This window comes from Myotis lucifugus, unplaced genomic scaffold (genome assembly GCF_000147115.1).
Source record: "Myotis lucifugus unplaced genomic scaffold, Myoluc2.0 scaffold_596, whole genome shotgun sequence".
In the NCBI taxonomy this organism is placed as follows: Eukaryota; Metazoa; Chordata; class Mammalia; order Chiroptera; family Vespertilionidae; genus Myotis; species Myotis lucifugus.
In genome coordinates, this window is record NW_005871644.1 from 419,280 (window position 1) to 431,427 (window position 12,148).

General features: G+C 61.2%; 1 protein-coding gene across 1 annotated transcript in view; it reads left to right on the top strand.

The window, feature by feature from the left end:
• The window catches only part of ANKS1A (ankyrin repeat and sterile alpha motif domain containing 1A), a gene marked incomplete at its 3' end in the record, with an annotated part of 148,998 nt that extends 138,084 nt beyond the window's left edge, over positions 1-10,914 (top strand). Inside the window, exons 13-14 of the mRNA XM_006104717.3 lie at positions 6,036-6,102; positions 10,808-10,914. Of these exons, the coding sequence (XP_006104779.2) occupies positions 6,036-6,102; positions 10,808-10,914 (174 nt within the window). The remainder of the gene's footprint in view (positions 1-6,035; positions 6,103-10,807) is intronic.
• Between the last annotated feature and the right edge of the window lie 1,234 nt (positions 10,915-12,148).

The window sequence follows — 12,148 nt, forward strand, 5'->3', positions numbered from 1 at the left end:
ACAGACAGTGAGTGGGACAGGGTTGTTTAGTTAATTACAAAACTCAGTTAAAGGGAGCGGTCACTTTTTAAAAGTATCTCTTTATTGATTTCAGAGAGGAAGGGAGAGGGAGAGAGAGATAGAAACATCAGTGATGAGAGAATCATTGATCAGCTGCCTCTTGCACGCCCCCTACTGGGGATCAAGCCCACAACCCGGGCATGTGCCCTGACCGGTCAAACCCGTGACCTCTTGGTTCCTGGGTCGACGCTCAACCTCTGAGCCACACCTGGCTGGGCAGGAGAGGTCATTTTTAAAAGGAATACAGACATTTTAATTTACCCAAACAAGTAGGTGTGTGCCCCAGCCTATTGATGTGGGCTCCCCACGTGGACCTACATGGGCAGCTAATTCAGAGTCCTGTCCTATTACACGAGCCATATCCACAGCACATCAGTGACTTAAACTTCCAGTTTGAGTTTTTTAAGGTAAAGCCAGCCCTGGCAGGTGTGGCTCAGTTGGAGCGTCATCCCCTACACCAGAAGGCTGTCGGTTCGATTCCCGTTCAGGGCACATACCCAGGTTGCGGGTTTGATCCCCAGTTGGGCACGTGCAGGAGGTAACCAATCGATGTTACTCTCACATCAATGTTTCTCTGTTTCTCTCTCTTTCCTCTCTCTCTTTTCCCTCTTTCTTCTTTCTAAAATCAACTATTTTTAAAAATCAAAGCAAGAATTTAGCCACTTGTGATGCAATCTCAGTACAGAATTCATTTAGGATTTTTAGGACAGTTAATGTGGTCACCGCCCGAGTGCCCCTGTGATGAGGCCGACGAAGCTGAGACCCCAGCGCGTCTGTGGAGAAGGGGGCCCCATTGTTAGCGGAGCTGCCAGCCTGCGTGGAGGAGGCCTAGCTGACAGCCCTGAGCCTGCCGCCTTCTCCGCCCCCACCGTCCCACCTCCTCTTCTCAAAGCAGCGACAAGGTCCGAAATCCGGACAACTGGTCTACTTCAGTCCATCCCTGCCCTTCCTAAGCTCTAGGGGGAGGGGAGAGTGACCAGCCCCTGGTCAGTTAGAGACGTAGACTGCAGTCGATGACCCTCCTCGGTGTGGAGGGGAAGCCCGCTCTGGGCCGAGAGCCTGCCTGCGGCGACGAGGCAGGGACGGTGGCGGTGGGTCCTTCGGGGCTTCTGGCCTGGAGCGCGCTGTCAGCAGTCTCAGGTCCTTGCACAGCGGAGGAGGCCTTGACACCAGCAGCCCTGGGGCACAGGTTAGGGCCCGTGCCTCAGCCCTGTGCCCTGGCGTGGGGACCCTGGCAGGAAAGTCCCCGCTGCCACCTGGTCCCCGCAGGAAGCTCGAGCTCTTCGGGAGGAGCCCTGTGCCATCCGGGGGCAGCGGGGAAGTCTGTCCTGGCATGGACTTCGATTTCCTCACCTGGAGAATGGGCACCATCTGGGAAAGGCACAGATGAGGCGGGAAGTGAGTTAGGGAACCTGGATTGGGCCGGCCGTGGTGGCTGCCTCTCCCTCGCACTGAGCCAGTGAGTGACCGGCCTGGCGTGCACACTCAGCACATGGCAGCTGTTCCTGTTTGTCCCGGGCACGCCAGTGCGCCAGCTCTGCACAGGGCACCCCGGGGAGCCAGGATCGTCGCCCTTCATGCTTCGGCAGTGTCTCTGGGACTCGCTGTGAAACAGCCCACCAGGGACGCACCAGTGCAAAGCAGAATGTGGTTCTGGGCGGATATGATGGTAAATGTTGGGGGCAGAGGAGACGTGGAGCTACAGGCCCAAGGAGACTGCTGTGTGTTCCCCGAGTGGTGGGAGAGCCCTAGGAGCTGGCAGCTCCCCAGGCAGCAGGAAGGGGGTGGGAGGGAGTGTCTGTCATCAGGAGCCACATTCAGTTGCTGGCGAATCACAGACACATCCCTTGTTCCCATTTGCACAAAAGAAGGTAGAAGGAAGGCGATCCCTTTCCCTCCCTCCGCTGCACTGGCCTCGGCTCCCAGGCAGGTCCACCTGAGCGATTCCTGCTCTGATACGCGGCTACAGCTGGGAGCCCCTGCCTCTCACCTTTCCACCCCCCGGGGAAGGCTTCCCTCGGGCCGGTGGCTCGGCTGTGGACGGGCCGGGCCGTGCCCCGCACACCTCCTGGCACACGGAATGCCCTCAGAACCCGGGGAAGCACTCTTCCCTCCAGCTGCCCCCCTCCGCTCCCCCGGAAAGTGGATTCGTAGTCCGAGGTGCTCCTGGCAGCGGTCCTGGTGGTGGCGAATGGGGGCCTCTCTGTGCACAGAATCACCTCCCGCTGCAGCCCGCGGGCAGCCAGGATTCCGTGTTCCAGGCACGCACACGTCAGGTGGCCTGGGCAGCAGCACCTCCGTGTTTGTTTTTGGTTTTGTTTTCAGACACAGGGAATGCATTTTATACAGCCCTGTGGGGGGGGGGGGGCAGGGGGCACATACGGAATGCATTTATACAGTCCGGGGGGGGGGGCAGGGGGCCCCATAGGGAATGCATTTGTACAACCCTTGGGGGGCGCAATAGGGAAGGGCTATAATACACCCGGGGGGCCGGGGTGAAGAAAGAAACCACGATAGAATCATCCTGAGTACTTTCTAAAAATGGACTATTTCCAAACATGAGTCCATTATGATAATAGCCTTCAGGTCTTTCCTTACCAGACACAAGTTCCCTAATCGAGTTGGTGGGAAGTGCAGTAAGACAGTGTGGCTGTTTCCCAGCTCTCTCCAAAAATGACACTGATTCTCAACAGTAGAGAAGACAGATTGAGCTGAGCCCTCCCATCACCCCCTTCCCCTCATCCCCCCCCCGCCCCCCCCATTCCTGGGAAAGCAGCCTAAATGGTTAAACTGCACAAAATGTAGATCAGATCAGAATGGTGTCTGCCTTCTGTGACCGCTCCTCTTAGTCTAGACTGAATGACCACATTCACTCTCTGCTGGTTCTGGGCCTGGAGGGGGCCGGGCTGTGAACAGGGAGAGACCATGTGGCCCAGCTCCTCCCCGTCTCCCAGGCCGGGCAGGACCACGCCCCAGTCTGTGCCGGCGTTGCCAGGGCAGGGACCTGCCGGGCTCTGAACAGGCAGGACGGCTGCGCTGCCCCTTCCCTCCTGGCAGTCCTGTTGCGCGCTGCCGGTCCTCAGCTCCTCTGTCACGGGTCCTCTCCGCGGGCTTGTGCTGCCGTTCACAGAGCTCAGTCCCTTCCCAGTGGAGGGGACAGTCCTGAGTCCTCACCACCACCCGAGGGCTGTGGGGCATCTCCTGGCCCTTGGTCGGTGGCCTCAGGGTGTCTGGGGCAAGCAGGAGGCGCAGAGCGCCTGTTGGCTGTGATTCCAGAGGGCCCTTTGGCACAGGCTCATGAATGAGGCAGCCAGGAGGTGTGGATTGGATAGGCCAGCTGGGGCTTTGGATATTAGGTGATGACGACCGTGAAATGTGCCGTGTGGGTGACCACTTCACCTCAAAGGACACCCGGAGTCTCCTCCATTTCAGCTCTCCCACCCTTGACCCTCTGCGTGGCCTTGAACGCACTTTTCATTGCCGGCTCCAAGCAAGTGGAAACCACTCATATTTCTCCTATCTACTCCCCTCCCTCCCCCCTCGTGTGTGTGTGTGTGTGTGTCACAAGCCAAGCCCAGGGGCCAGGGATGGGGGGTGTAAAATAGCAAACAAAACATGCTTGGCTCCACCCCCCAGGTGGTTGCATGGTGATTCTCCCCCACACACCCTCTGGCCTGGAGGAGGGGTGCCTGGGGTAAGGACCCGTCACCCACGTAGGATGTTTCCTCACCCGAGCGCCCTACTTTCCTCCTATAAACGTGGTAAAGGAAAAAGAAGGCTCATCAGCAGATACGTGTCGTGTGCCCACTCTTTGCCCAGCTTCCTGGCTTGTCATCTGATTGGGTCACCAGGCTTCGGGCCTGGCGCTGGCGTGGCATTGCGTGCAGCCTGGGGTGGGGAGCAGCTCGCTGGAGAAGAGCCTTTCCTGGGGAAACAGCGGGACCCCTGGGTTGAAGTTAGAAAAAAGGTTTAAGTCGTGAAAAGACGAATGTTTATAAATCAGTGTTTTCTGCAAATGGGGTGAATTGACTGGGGCAGTTAGCAACTGCCCGTCTCGGGAAGGCCTTAGCAAAGTCAGAGCGGGGAGGACCTGTGATGTCTGTGCCTGCCAGGACTCTCGGGGTAACTAGGAATCACTCTAAGGGGGACTGCACAGGTGAACAGAGATGCGTGTGGGACAGTATTCGCCGCGGCCCTGCTTACCATGAGAGAGGACCGGAGGCCACACGCGCACGGCAGGGGCCTGGTAAATAATTATGGCACAGCCACACCCCGGATGCTGTACCTCATCCATTTAAAATTCCAAGGGGTAGCCTTAAATGGAAAGGGAATTCCTCCATCAGTGGGGAGGTGGGATCCATTCATAGATTTGATTACATGCAGTGGATGGACCCAGAAGGACACTGGAGAAACTGGTTATACTGGTTTCCTCCAGAGAAGAACGAGGCCGTGCAGGCAGGAGACTTTTCTCTCAATGTCCTTTTGTACCTTTTGAATCATGTGGATGCATTCATTACCTGTCACAAAATAAATGTGAGAAAAATATGTTTTAAAACGTTAAAGATAAGTTTCACTGGGCTAGAGCATTCAGATACCGGAGGGACACGGAAAGCGGACCGACCTTGTATGGAGCATCTTCTGTGAGCCAGGGTTTCGGCCGGATGCTTTACAAACACGATACTCCTGGTCCACACAACCCCTCGTGGGAGGCAGGACCTGTCCCTGCGTTACAGACGGAACACGGAGGCACTGGTGTTGAGAGCCCACTTGTCCACCTGGGCCGTTCCCCGCCGCACCGCGCTGCCTGCTGAGGGGGAGCCTGTGGGGTGCTGCTGCCGGCCTCGGCCTCGGCCACGGCCCCACCGGTCAGCTGTCCTGGTCCCTCTGCTTTTGCTGAGCCCAGGGTGGAGTTCACAGTGTTGGTAGCAGGCAGTCATTTCTGCAGCTGGAGAATGCCCCTTCCAGGCTGGGCGGGGGGAGAGGGGGGCAGGGCAGGGCCGGCTGCCCTGAGCTCTTCTCCCGGGCGTCAATGTGCCAGCTTTGTCTGCCAGCTGCAGGCTGGCTGGAGAGCGGCTGTTTTTCTGATTGTCAGACCCAGGCTCCTCGCTTGCACTTAGAGGAGAGCTTCCAAGCCCTGGTACAAAAGGTTCTCTTTCCATTTTTTTTGGAAAAAGAGCAAGTGAATGAGCTCATGATCACTGCAACCCAGAAAGGAGGAGGGGAGGAAGAGGAGGTGGCCCCTCGCCACCTAGGCCTGCGGCCCCTGGCCAGGTTTCCTGGGGTGGGGGGCTTGGGCCTGGCTCGGGGTGACCGAAGCCAGGTGGCTGGGACAGGTGGTCCATACCGGGCCAGAGCTGGAGACATGAGACGCGTTGAGACCAGCCGTCTGCTGCGGTCCTGAGGACAAGTGTCCGGCCCTTCGCATCCCTGACGCGGAGCTCTGTCCAGGACGGCTGGCCTCCAGGGAGCAAAAGGCCCTCCTCTCAGGGTTACGTGCTCGTCTCCGACCTGGAAAGCGGCCGCACCTGAGCTGGCGGTCATGTGGTATTGGTGCTCTGTTGAGTGCTTCCGACTTGCCACTGCTCTAGGCACATGGGCCGCTGCGACGAAGCTGGCCGCCTCGCTCGTGGGTCGGAATGCTGGCGCGTGCAGGGTAGTGTGCCAGGCCTGGCCTGCTCCCACCCTCTGCCCAGGCCTGCCTGGTCCGGGAGAATTGGGGGTGATGCACGCGTGCCTTGGAAGAGCGGCTCTTTGGCATCTCCACCCGCTCGCGCCCTTCAGAGCCTGTCTTCAGGCCCTGCCTGGCCGTGGCCATTGTGGGCTTTTCTCCGTCTGTGGCAGCTCCCGGTGCCCTGCAGGTTGGTGCTCCCTTGGAATCTCGGAGGAGCCCGGAGGCCTGCCCGGTGCACGGACGGTGAGCTGCCCCTGCTGAGCCCGAGCCTGACGCCTCTCCTTTCTGTTCCTCTTTGTTTCAGATTGAGAAGATCATGAGCTCCATCGGAGAAGGGATTGACTTTTCTCAGGAGCAGCAGAAGGTCTCAGGTACGAACCGAGCCGCCTCCCACGAACACAGGCCTTGGTGCCCTTCCGCCCTGGGCTCCTCTGGCACCGAAGGTGGAGAGAGGGGCGAGAGGTCAGCCTCAGGCCACGGTGCCCCCACTCAGCCACTCCTTGTCCCGACAGCCCAGCTCGCTGTCCTCGGTGGGGCCACGGCTCCTCTTACAGATGGGAGGGGGCTGTGTGCACGTTGAGTTTCAGTCTGCCTATTCAGAAACTACATTTCTAATGAGCAGCCGTCACTCCTCATTCTTGTCATGAATGTGGGCTTTCTCCGAGGAGATGACACCAGAGCTTCTCGGTGTTGGGCTCCCCACTGGGGGCCTCGCTCAGCCCAGGCCCGGCCGCGGCTGTGAGCGGGCATCTCCCCAGGGGTCGGCTTTGCGGCTTCCTCCTGTGTCTTTCTCCATTTCCTCAGTCGCTCGTCTTTCACTTCAGCTCACTACTCCTTTGGGTGTTTTTTCCATCTCAAAGCCTCAGGAGTGAGGTCTGCTTCTTTCCTTCACTTGAAACAGGGGCCAAGGAGGCCTTATCTGAGCTGTTGTCCTTGATTGTGGCTGTTACTTTCTTAGGTCAGGTGACACTTAGAGGTGCCTCTCAGAGTAGCGCTCACGTTGCCCGTCCCCCATCTCTGCCCCTTACAAGGAGAGGCCTCCTGCACCGAAGGGATAGGCTTCCTCGCTTGCTCGGGGGCTCCATCCAGGGCTGACCCGTTAGCACCAAGTTACCTCCGGTTCCTCGTGGGCCCCTGGCCCTGCCGGGAAGTCTGGTGGGTGGGGTGCGTGTGCACGTTGGGGAGAAAGGACCTGCTGCGGCCTGGGCTTGTGGAGGGAGTACAGGCCTGGGGCCCCGTCCTGGGTTCCAATCGTGGTTCTAGATCCATGTGTCTCAGACAAGCCACTAGCCTCTCTGAGCCCCGACTCCCGCCATTGGCCTAACAGTCCCTACACATAGGTTGTGGTACTGAGTGACGTGTGCAAATATTCGAGCTGGAGACACTCAATGAACAGTGGCTGTGCTTGCTTCCACCCCTGAAACCACTGCCGACGCGTCCGGAGAAGCCTAGAGAGGAGGGGCATCTGCCCGGCTTGTCTCCATGCCATTCTCAGACTGGGTTCCCAGGCGCCCTCCCTCCAGCAGCCTTGCTTCCCTAGGTCCCAGCAAGCACAGCTGGCTTTGGTCTGTCTGTGTCTGTCTTGGATTGTGGAGGGTCCACAGAGGGGCTCTCTGGCTTGTGGCCTTGTCTGCAGGCACTTGCTGCACTCGGCTGTAGTGTGCAGGCCTGACCAAGGGTCAGATGTCTGAGGGACAGAAGTTCAGGGCTGAGACCAACACCGCCGCCCTTCAGAGCTCTCCCAGGGATGGGTGGGCCCCTCCAGGGATGGGTGGGCACCTCCAGGGATGGGTGGCTGACAGTTCAGCCGAGGCCAGTCTTGCTCCTGCACCCTCTGTATCAGAGGGGCCCCACCTCCGGGTGCTTGAGAGCTTGGTTGTGCAGTCACCTCGGCGTGGCTCCGTCGGGAGATCAGCTGCACCTCTGGAAACAGAGGAGCCCTTGTCCTTGGAGGCGCGTGGAGCCCTTCCTTTGCCCGGCCGGCTCTTGCCCCCATGACCCATGTGAGTGGTGGGAGCTGGTTGGCCCCACTACCCCCCTAGGTTCCTGGATCCCAACACGGTCTTGCTTTCATACTCACAAGTTGACTCATCCTCATACCCCAGCTTAGGATGTCAAAGGCAGGCTCCCGAGGGTGCCACCGGGACAGCGTGTCCACCATGCGGCCGATCCCCGCCCACGTGCCCGGCCCCTGCCAGGCGTGACGTGTGGAGAGGGTGGGCTCAGCCTGCCTGGCACTCTGCTTTCTGTCTGAGGGTCAGGAGGGGGCTTTCGCCAGGACCCCAGGGAGCACCAGGCCTCGGCCCAGAGCAGGGTTCTGGTTTATTTTGATGGTCAGTATCGGGGTGCAGGTTGTCCTTGGGCTTCTGGATCCCAGAGAAGGGCCTGAGCTCGGGTTTGCCAGCCTGGCTGGGGGAGCAGCCAGCCCTCAGCTGAGCGTGGGGTTGCCCGGCGAGACCTCTGTGGCACTCGGGTCTCAGTCCTGTTTGGGGCCGTGAGCCCCTGAGCTGCCAGCATTGGAGCCAGTTCCCTGAATCCCGACAGACGTCGTTTCCAGCTCACCCCACATCACGAGTCCAGGGGGGTGAGCCTGCCCGCCGGCCAGGCCACTCTGGCTTTGTTCTGTCAAGCGGAAGAGACCGCTTGGCTTTCTTCTTTTCACCAGCCATTCTCGCTGTCGAGTAGCCGCCGAATGCCTGCTCCCCCGGGGCCTCCTCCCCGCGCCAGTCCCCGTGCCAGGGCCGGCAGCAGCCTGTTGGGTGCAGTCCCCAGCATGCCGAGAGGTGGCATGTGGTCCCTGGGTGTCTTCTGCACATGTTACCTTTCCTGTCTCCACAGCTGGACTTGGGGCTTGGTCCTGGCTTCCCCAAGTCCCCGGTGCCGCCCCTCGGGTGCCTCCTTCAGGTTGTGGGCAGCCTGCTCAGGGGGCTTCTCCCTGCGCTCCCGCAGGCCGGAGAGGTCGCTCCGGGCTGTTCGGGGCTGTTCGGTGCGCTCACCTGAGGAGTATCAGGTGTCACCTCCTTACTTGGTCACTGTTTTTGTGATTCCTGTGATGCCTCTTGGCAGAGAGGCACAGTCACTCCTTAACCCCTGGGCTGTGTCTCTGGGCGGTGACCTTCCTCTGTCCCCTCTCTGGCCGTCCTAGGAACCGCCAGCCGGAACTATAGGAATGTTCTTCTCTACCCTCCCTGAGATCCCTTCCTGCCCTTTGCGCTGGCGGGTGTGGGCCAATGTCGGATGTTGGGAAATCTGTCGTTTTGCTCGGCTGCTCGTGCTGCTGTGTCCTCCCTCGGCGGTGACGGCAGCAGCAGCCTCTGCTTCGATGTCCGATCCCTGATGTATTTCCTGAGCGTGGAGGGGAGGAGGGGAGGAGGAGGGGAGGGCCAGGCATTATGAGAGTGAGCAAGGACTGTGGAGCGGCCGGCAGCAGGCGGCGTGGAGCCCAGGAGCCTGTAGACAAAGCCCTCTGCTGCGGCTCTGTGAGCGCACACACCCTCTGGCAGCCGGCAGCACCACAGCCCGGCCCGGCCCGGCCCGGCCCAGCGGGATCACAGGCAGGAACCGGGAACTCCTGACTTCACGGGTGGACGAGAGCCTGCTGCGTAGGTCCCTGGAGCAGACAGCCCGCTCAAGGGCAGGGCAGGCACCTCAAGTGGCCCCGGACCCGGCATCTTGGGCTGCCGTGCGCGGGAGGCCGCGTCCCCGGCCACCATCTGTTCAGCAGAGGACAGATGAGGGGCAGCCTGGGACCCTGGGTCCCCGGGGTCTCCTAGACAACCATGCCCGTGGCCTTGGCTGCCCCGAGGGCAGAAGTGCCAGGAACAGCAGGATGACTTCCACCAGCAAGACTGCCAAGAGTTCTCTGGAGGTGATGCTTTCGTAGTTGTTCTTCTCTTCCTTCCTCACGCCTCTCTCCTCCCCTGTTCTTTCCCCCCCTTCTATCTGTGCTTGCCCGTGAGCACCAGAGAAGTAGGTGGGGGTTAAGGCGTTCCGCTCCAAGCGCCCTCGGTCTGCCGGGAAGGGCTGGACTTCCTCCCTCGCCCCACCTCCCTGCCCTCCCTGAGGAGCACGTCGGGATCCGGAGACCCCGGAGGACTCTTGCTGCCTTTATCCCTCGGCCGGCGGGCGGACAGCACGGAGCGTGCACAGACTTAAGCCGCCAGCGCGGCGGACAGAGGACTGCTTCCTTTTCTCTTATCTGGCTGGGCTTTCTCATCTTTAGCCAAGAACTGGGTCTGCCTGCCTGCTTTCCACCTGGGCAGGCAGGTCAGTCACAGGAACAGCCACAATCCGAGGAAAATGAACACCCAGCCCCTGCACACCCGCCCTGCCCGGGAAGGCAGCCCTTCAGACAGCGCCCTGGCCCGGGAGACGCCCCGCTCGCCGGCGCCCGGGGTCTAGCGTGGACCTGGCTCCTGGCCCGCTGGCCGCACAGCGGGCGGAGTGCGATGTCGCCGTCCCAGCAGAGCACCCGGAGCCTGGTCTCTGAGCCCTGGCCCGCGCGCCCGGCGCCGCTCCTCGCTGCCTGAGCCTCTGGCACAAAGGGCCATGGTTTGCTTGTTCCGGGACTGTTGGGGGAAAACAAGTAAATGCCTCTCCTCCCTGCCGTGTGCGCTGCTGCTTGGGTGCATGTGCTGTGTCCCCGGCTGCATGAAGATGCGTGTGCTCTCCTGACCCGTGTGTGCTGCAAGGTCGCAGGACTGGCCCCGCGCATGGATGACAGGCGCTTCCAGCCCCACTGGTGCCCGTGGGACCGGACTCTGTGAACTACCTCAGTGTGAACGCTGATGAGGAGTTGACCTGGAGACCCTTGGGGGTTAGCTTCCCGGCCGGTGGGCAGAGGCCGAGGGGTGAGCGGCCCGTGCCGAGGTTGTGGGTGTGCACGGCGCCTGGCGGGCTACCCCGCCCGCACACGGACGAGGCGCTGCGGGTCCTCCGCTCTCGTCTCTCGTCCGTGGTTTGGCTGCTTTATGGTAATGACTATGATGTGGCAGTGCCATCTGTCTTCCTCTGAGTGCCGCTGCTGCCTTAATGGTTTTTCCCTTTTCAAGCGTCTGCCGATTCCTCTCTCGGCAGGTTCGCGGGCGCTGGAGCAGAGCGTCGGGGCGTGGCTGGCGGCGCTGGGCCTGCAGCAGTACGAGAGCAGGTTGCTTCTGAACGGCTTTGACGATGTCCGCTTCCTGGTAAGTGCGAGGCGGCGGGGCGTGGGAGCCGCTCCTGCTGCCGGCTGAGGTCTGGAACCACGCGGAGCCGCGACCAGGGCAGAGCTGAGCCACGGTCTGAGCCGCTGTGCCATGTGCCCTTTCTGGACTGTCCCTCTCCTCTGCTCCCGAAACTCCTGGAGGGAGAGCTCTGTGCAAGTCTGTGTCCCCAGGAGGAGGTCCCTGACCGCAGCCCTCCGTCCCCGCCTGTCCCTCTCGGAGTTGGGGCCAGGTGTGGTGTGGCGAGGTCTCGGCCGTCTCGTTCCAGTCAGACAGGAGTTTTGGTGGACGGAACAGCCAGGTCCCTGTGCTGACTCCCCTGTCTCTGCCGGATACTAGAAGTTTCCTTTGTTCACCAGAACTTTGCAGTCCAGCAAGTAGGCACTGAGCAAGTCGTTGTCCGGGTGGCTGCATGGCACCAGGGGCCCGGTGCCCAGGGTCTCGCAGCGGCCCCGACAGAGGCCGAGTTGGGGTTTGGAGGGCTGGCTGCTTCTCTGAGGTGTAACTTCGTGCTCTTCTTACAAACACAAGGTTGAAACAGAAAGGAAAACCTGGGTGTCCTTCCTCAGGCTCCCGTGAGGAGGGCTCCCTCCGGCGGAGCGAGACCTCCCCGGGGGACACAGCTGGGCGCAGCGACCGGCCCCTCGGGGCGGCATGGCCTCTCACCGGCCTGCTGTGTGCTGGGCGCCCTCTGCAGTGGCGTGCGTCGGCTCACTGGGCTTCCCAGCAGCCCGGGGTGAGCTCTCGTGTTGGCACCTCCGTTTCCCAGCCCCAGCGCAGGAGGGGCCTCTGGTGGTCACAGCGCCAGGAACCGGCAGCGGAGGAGCCTGCACCAGGCACTCTGGGCCCGAGGGTCCGGCTCTGACACGGAGCCACACGCCCCTCTTACACGTGGATGTGGGGAGTGGGTGTAACCACTCATGTGCTTTCAGTCGCCCGTCTTGCATGTGTTACCTCAGGAGCTTGGTTTGAGGGGAACTTGGCAAGCCTCCCTGCCCGCCTCTCCCTGCCCCCTGGCAGGCCTGCCGCCTGCCCGCACAGTCCCGGGAACGCAGTCCTGACGTGGCATCGAGCGGCCTTTTCTCTCGGAAGCAGATCCCCACTGGCACCCACCTCCCTGCACTGCCCTGGCTGAGGGACTGGTCAGGGTCAGCCCCGAGCTGCCCGCCTGCTCTGCTCTCAGGGCGCTGGCCTGGGGCTCCCAGGAGGGGCCTGG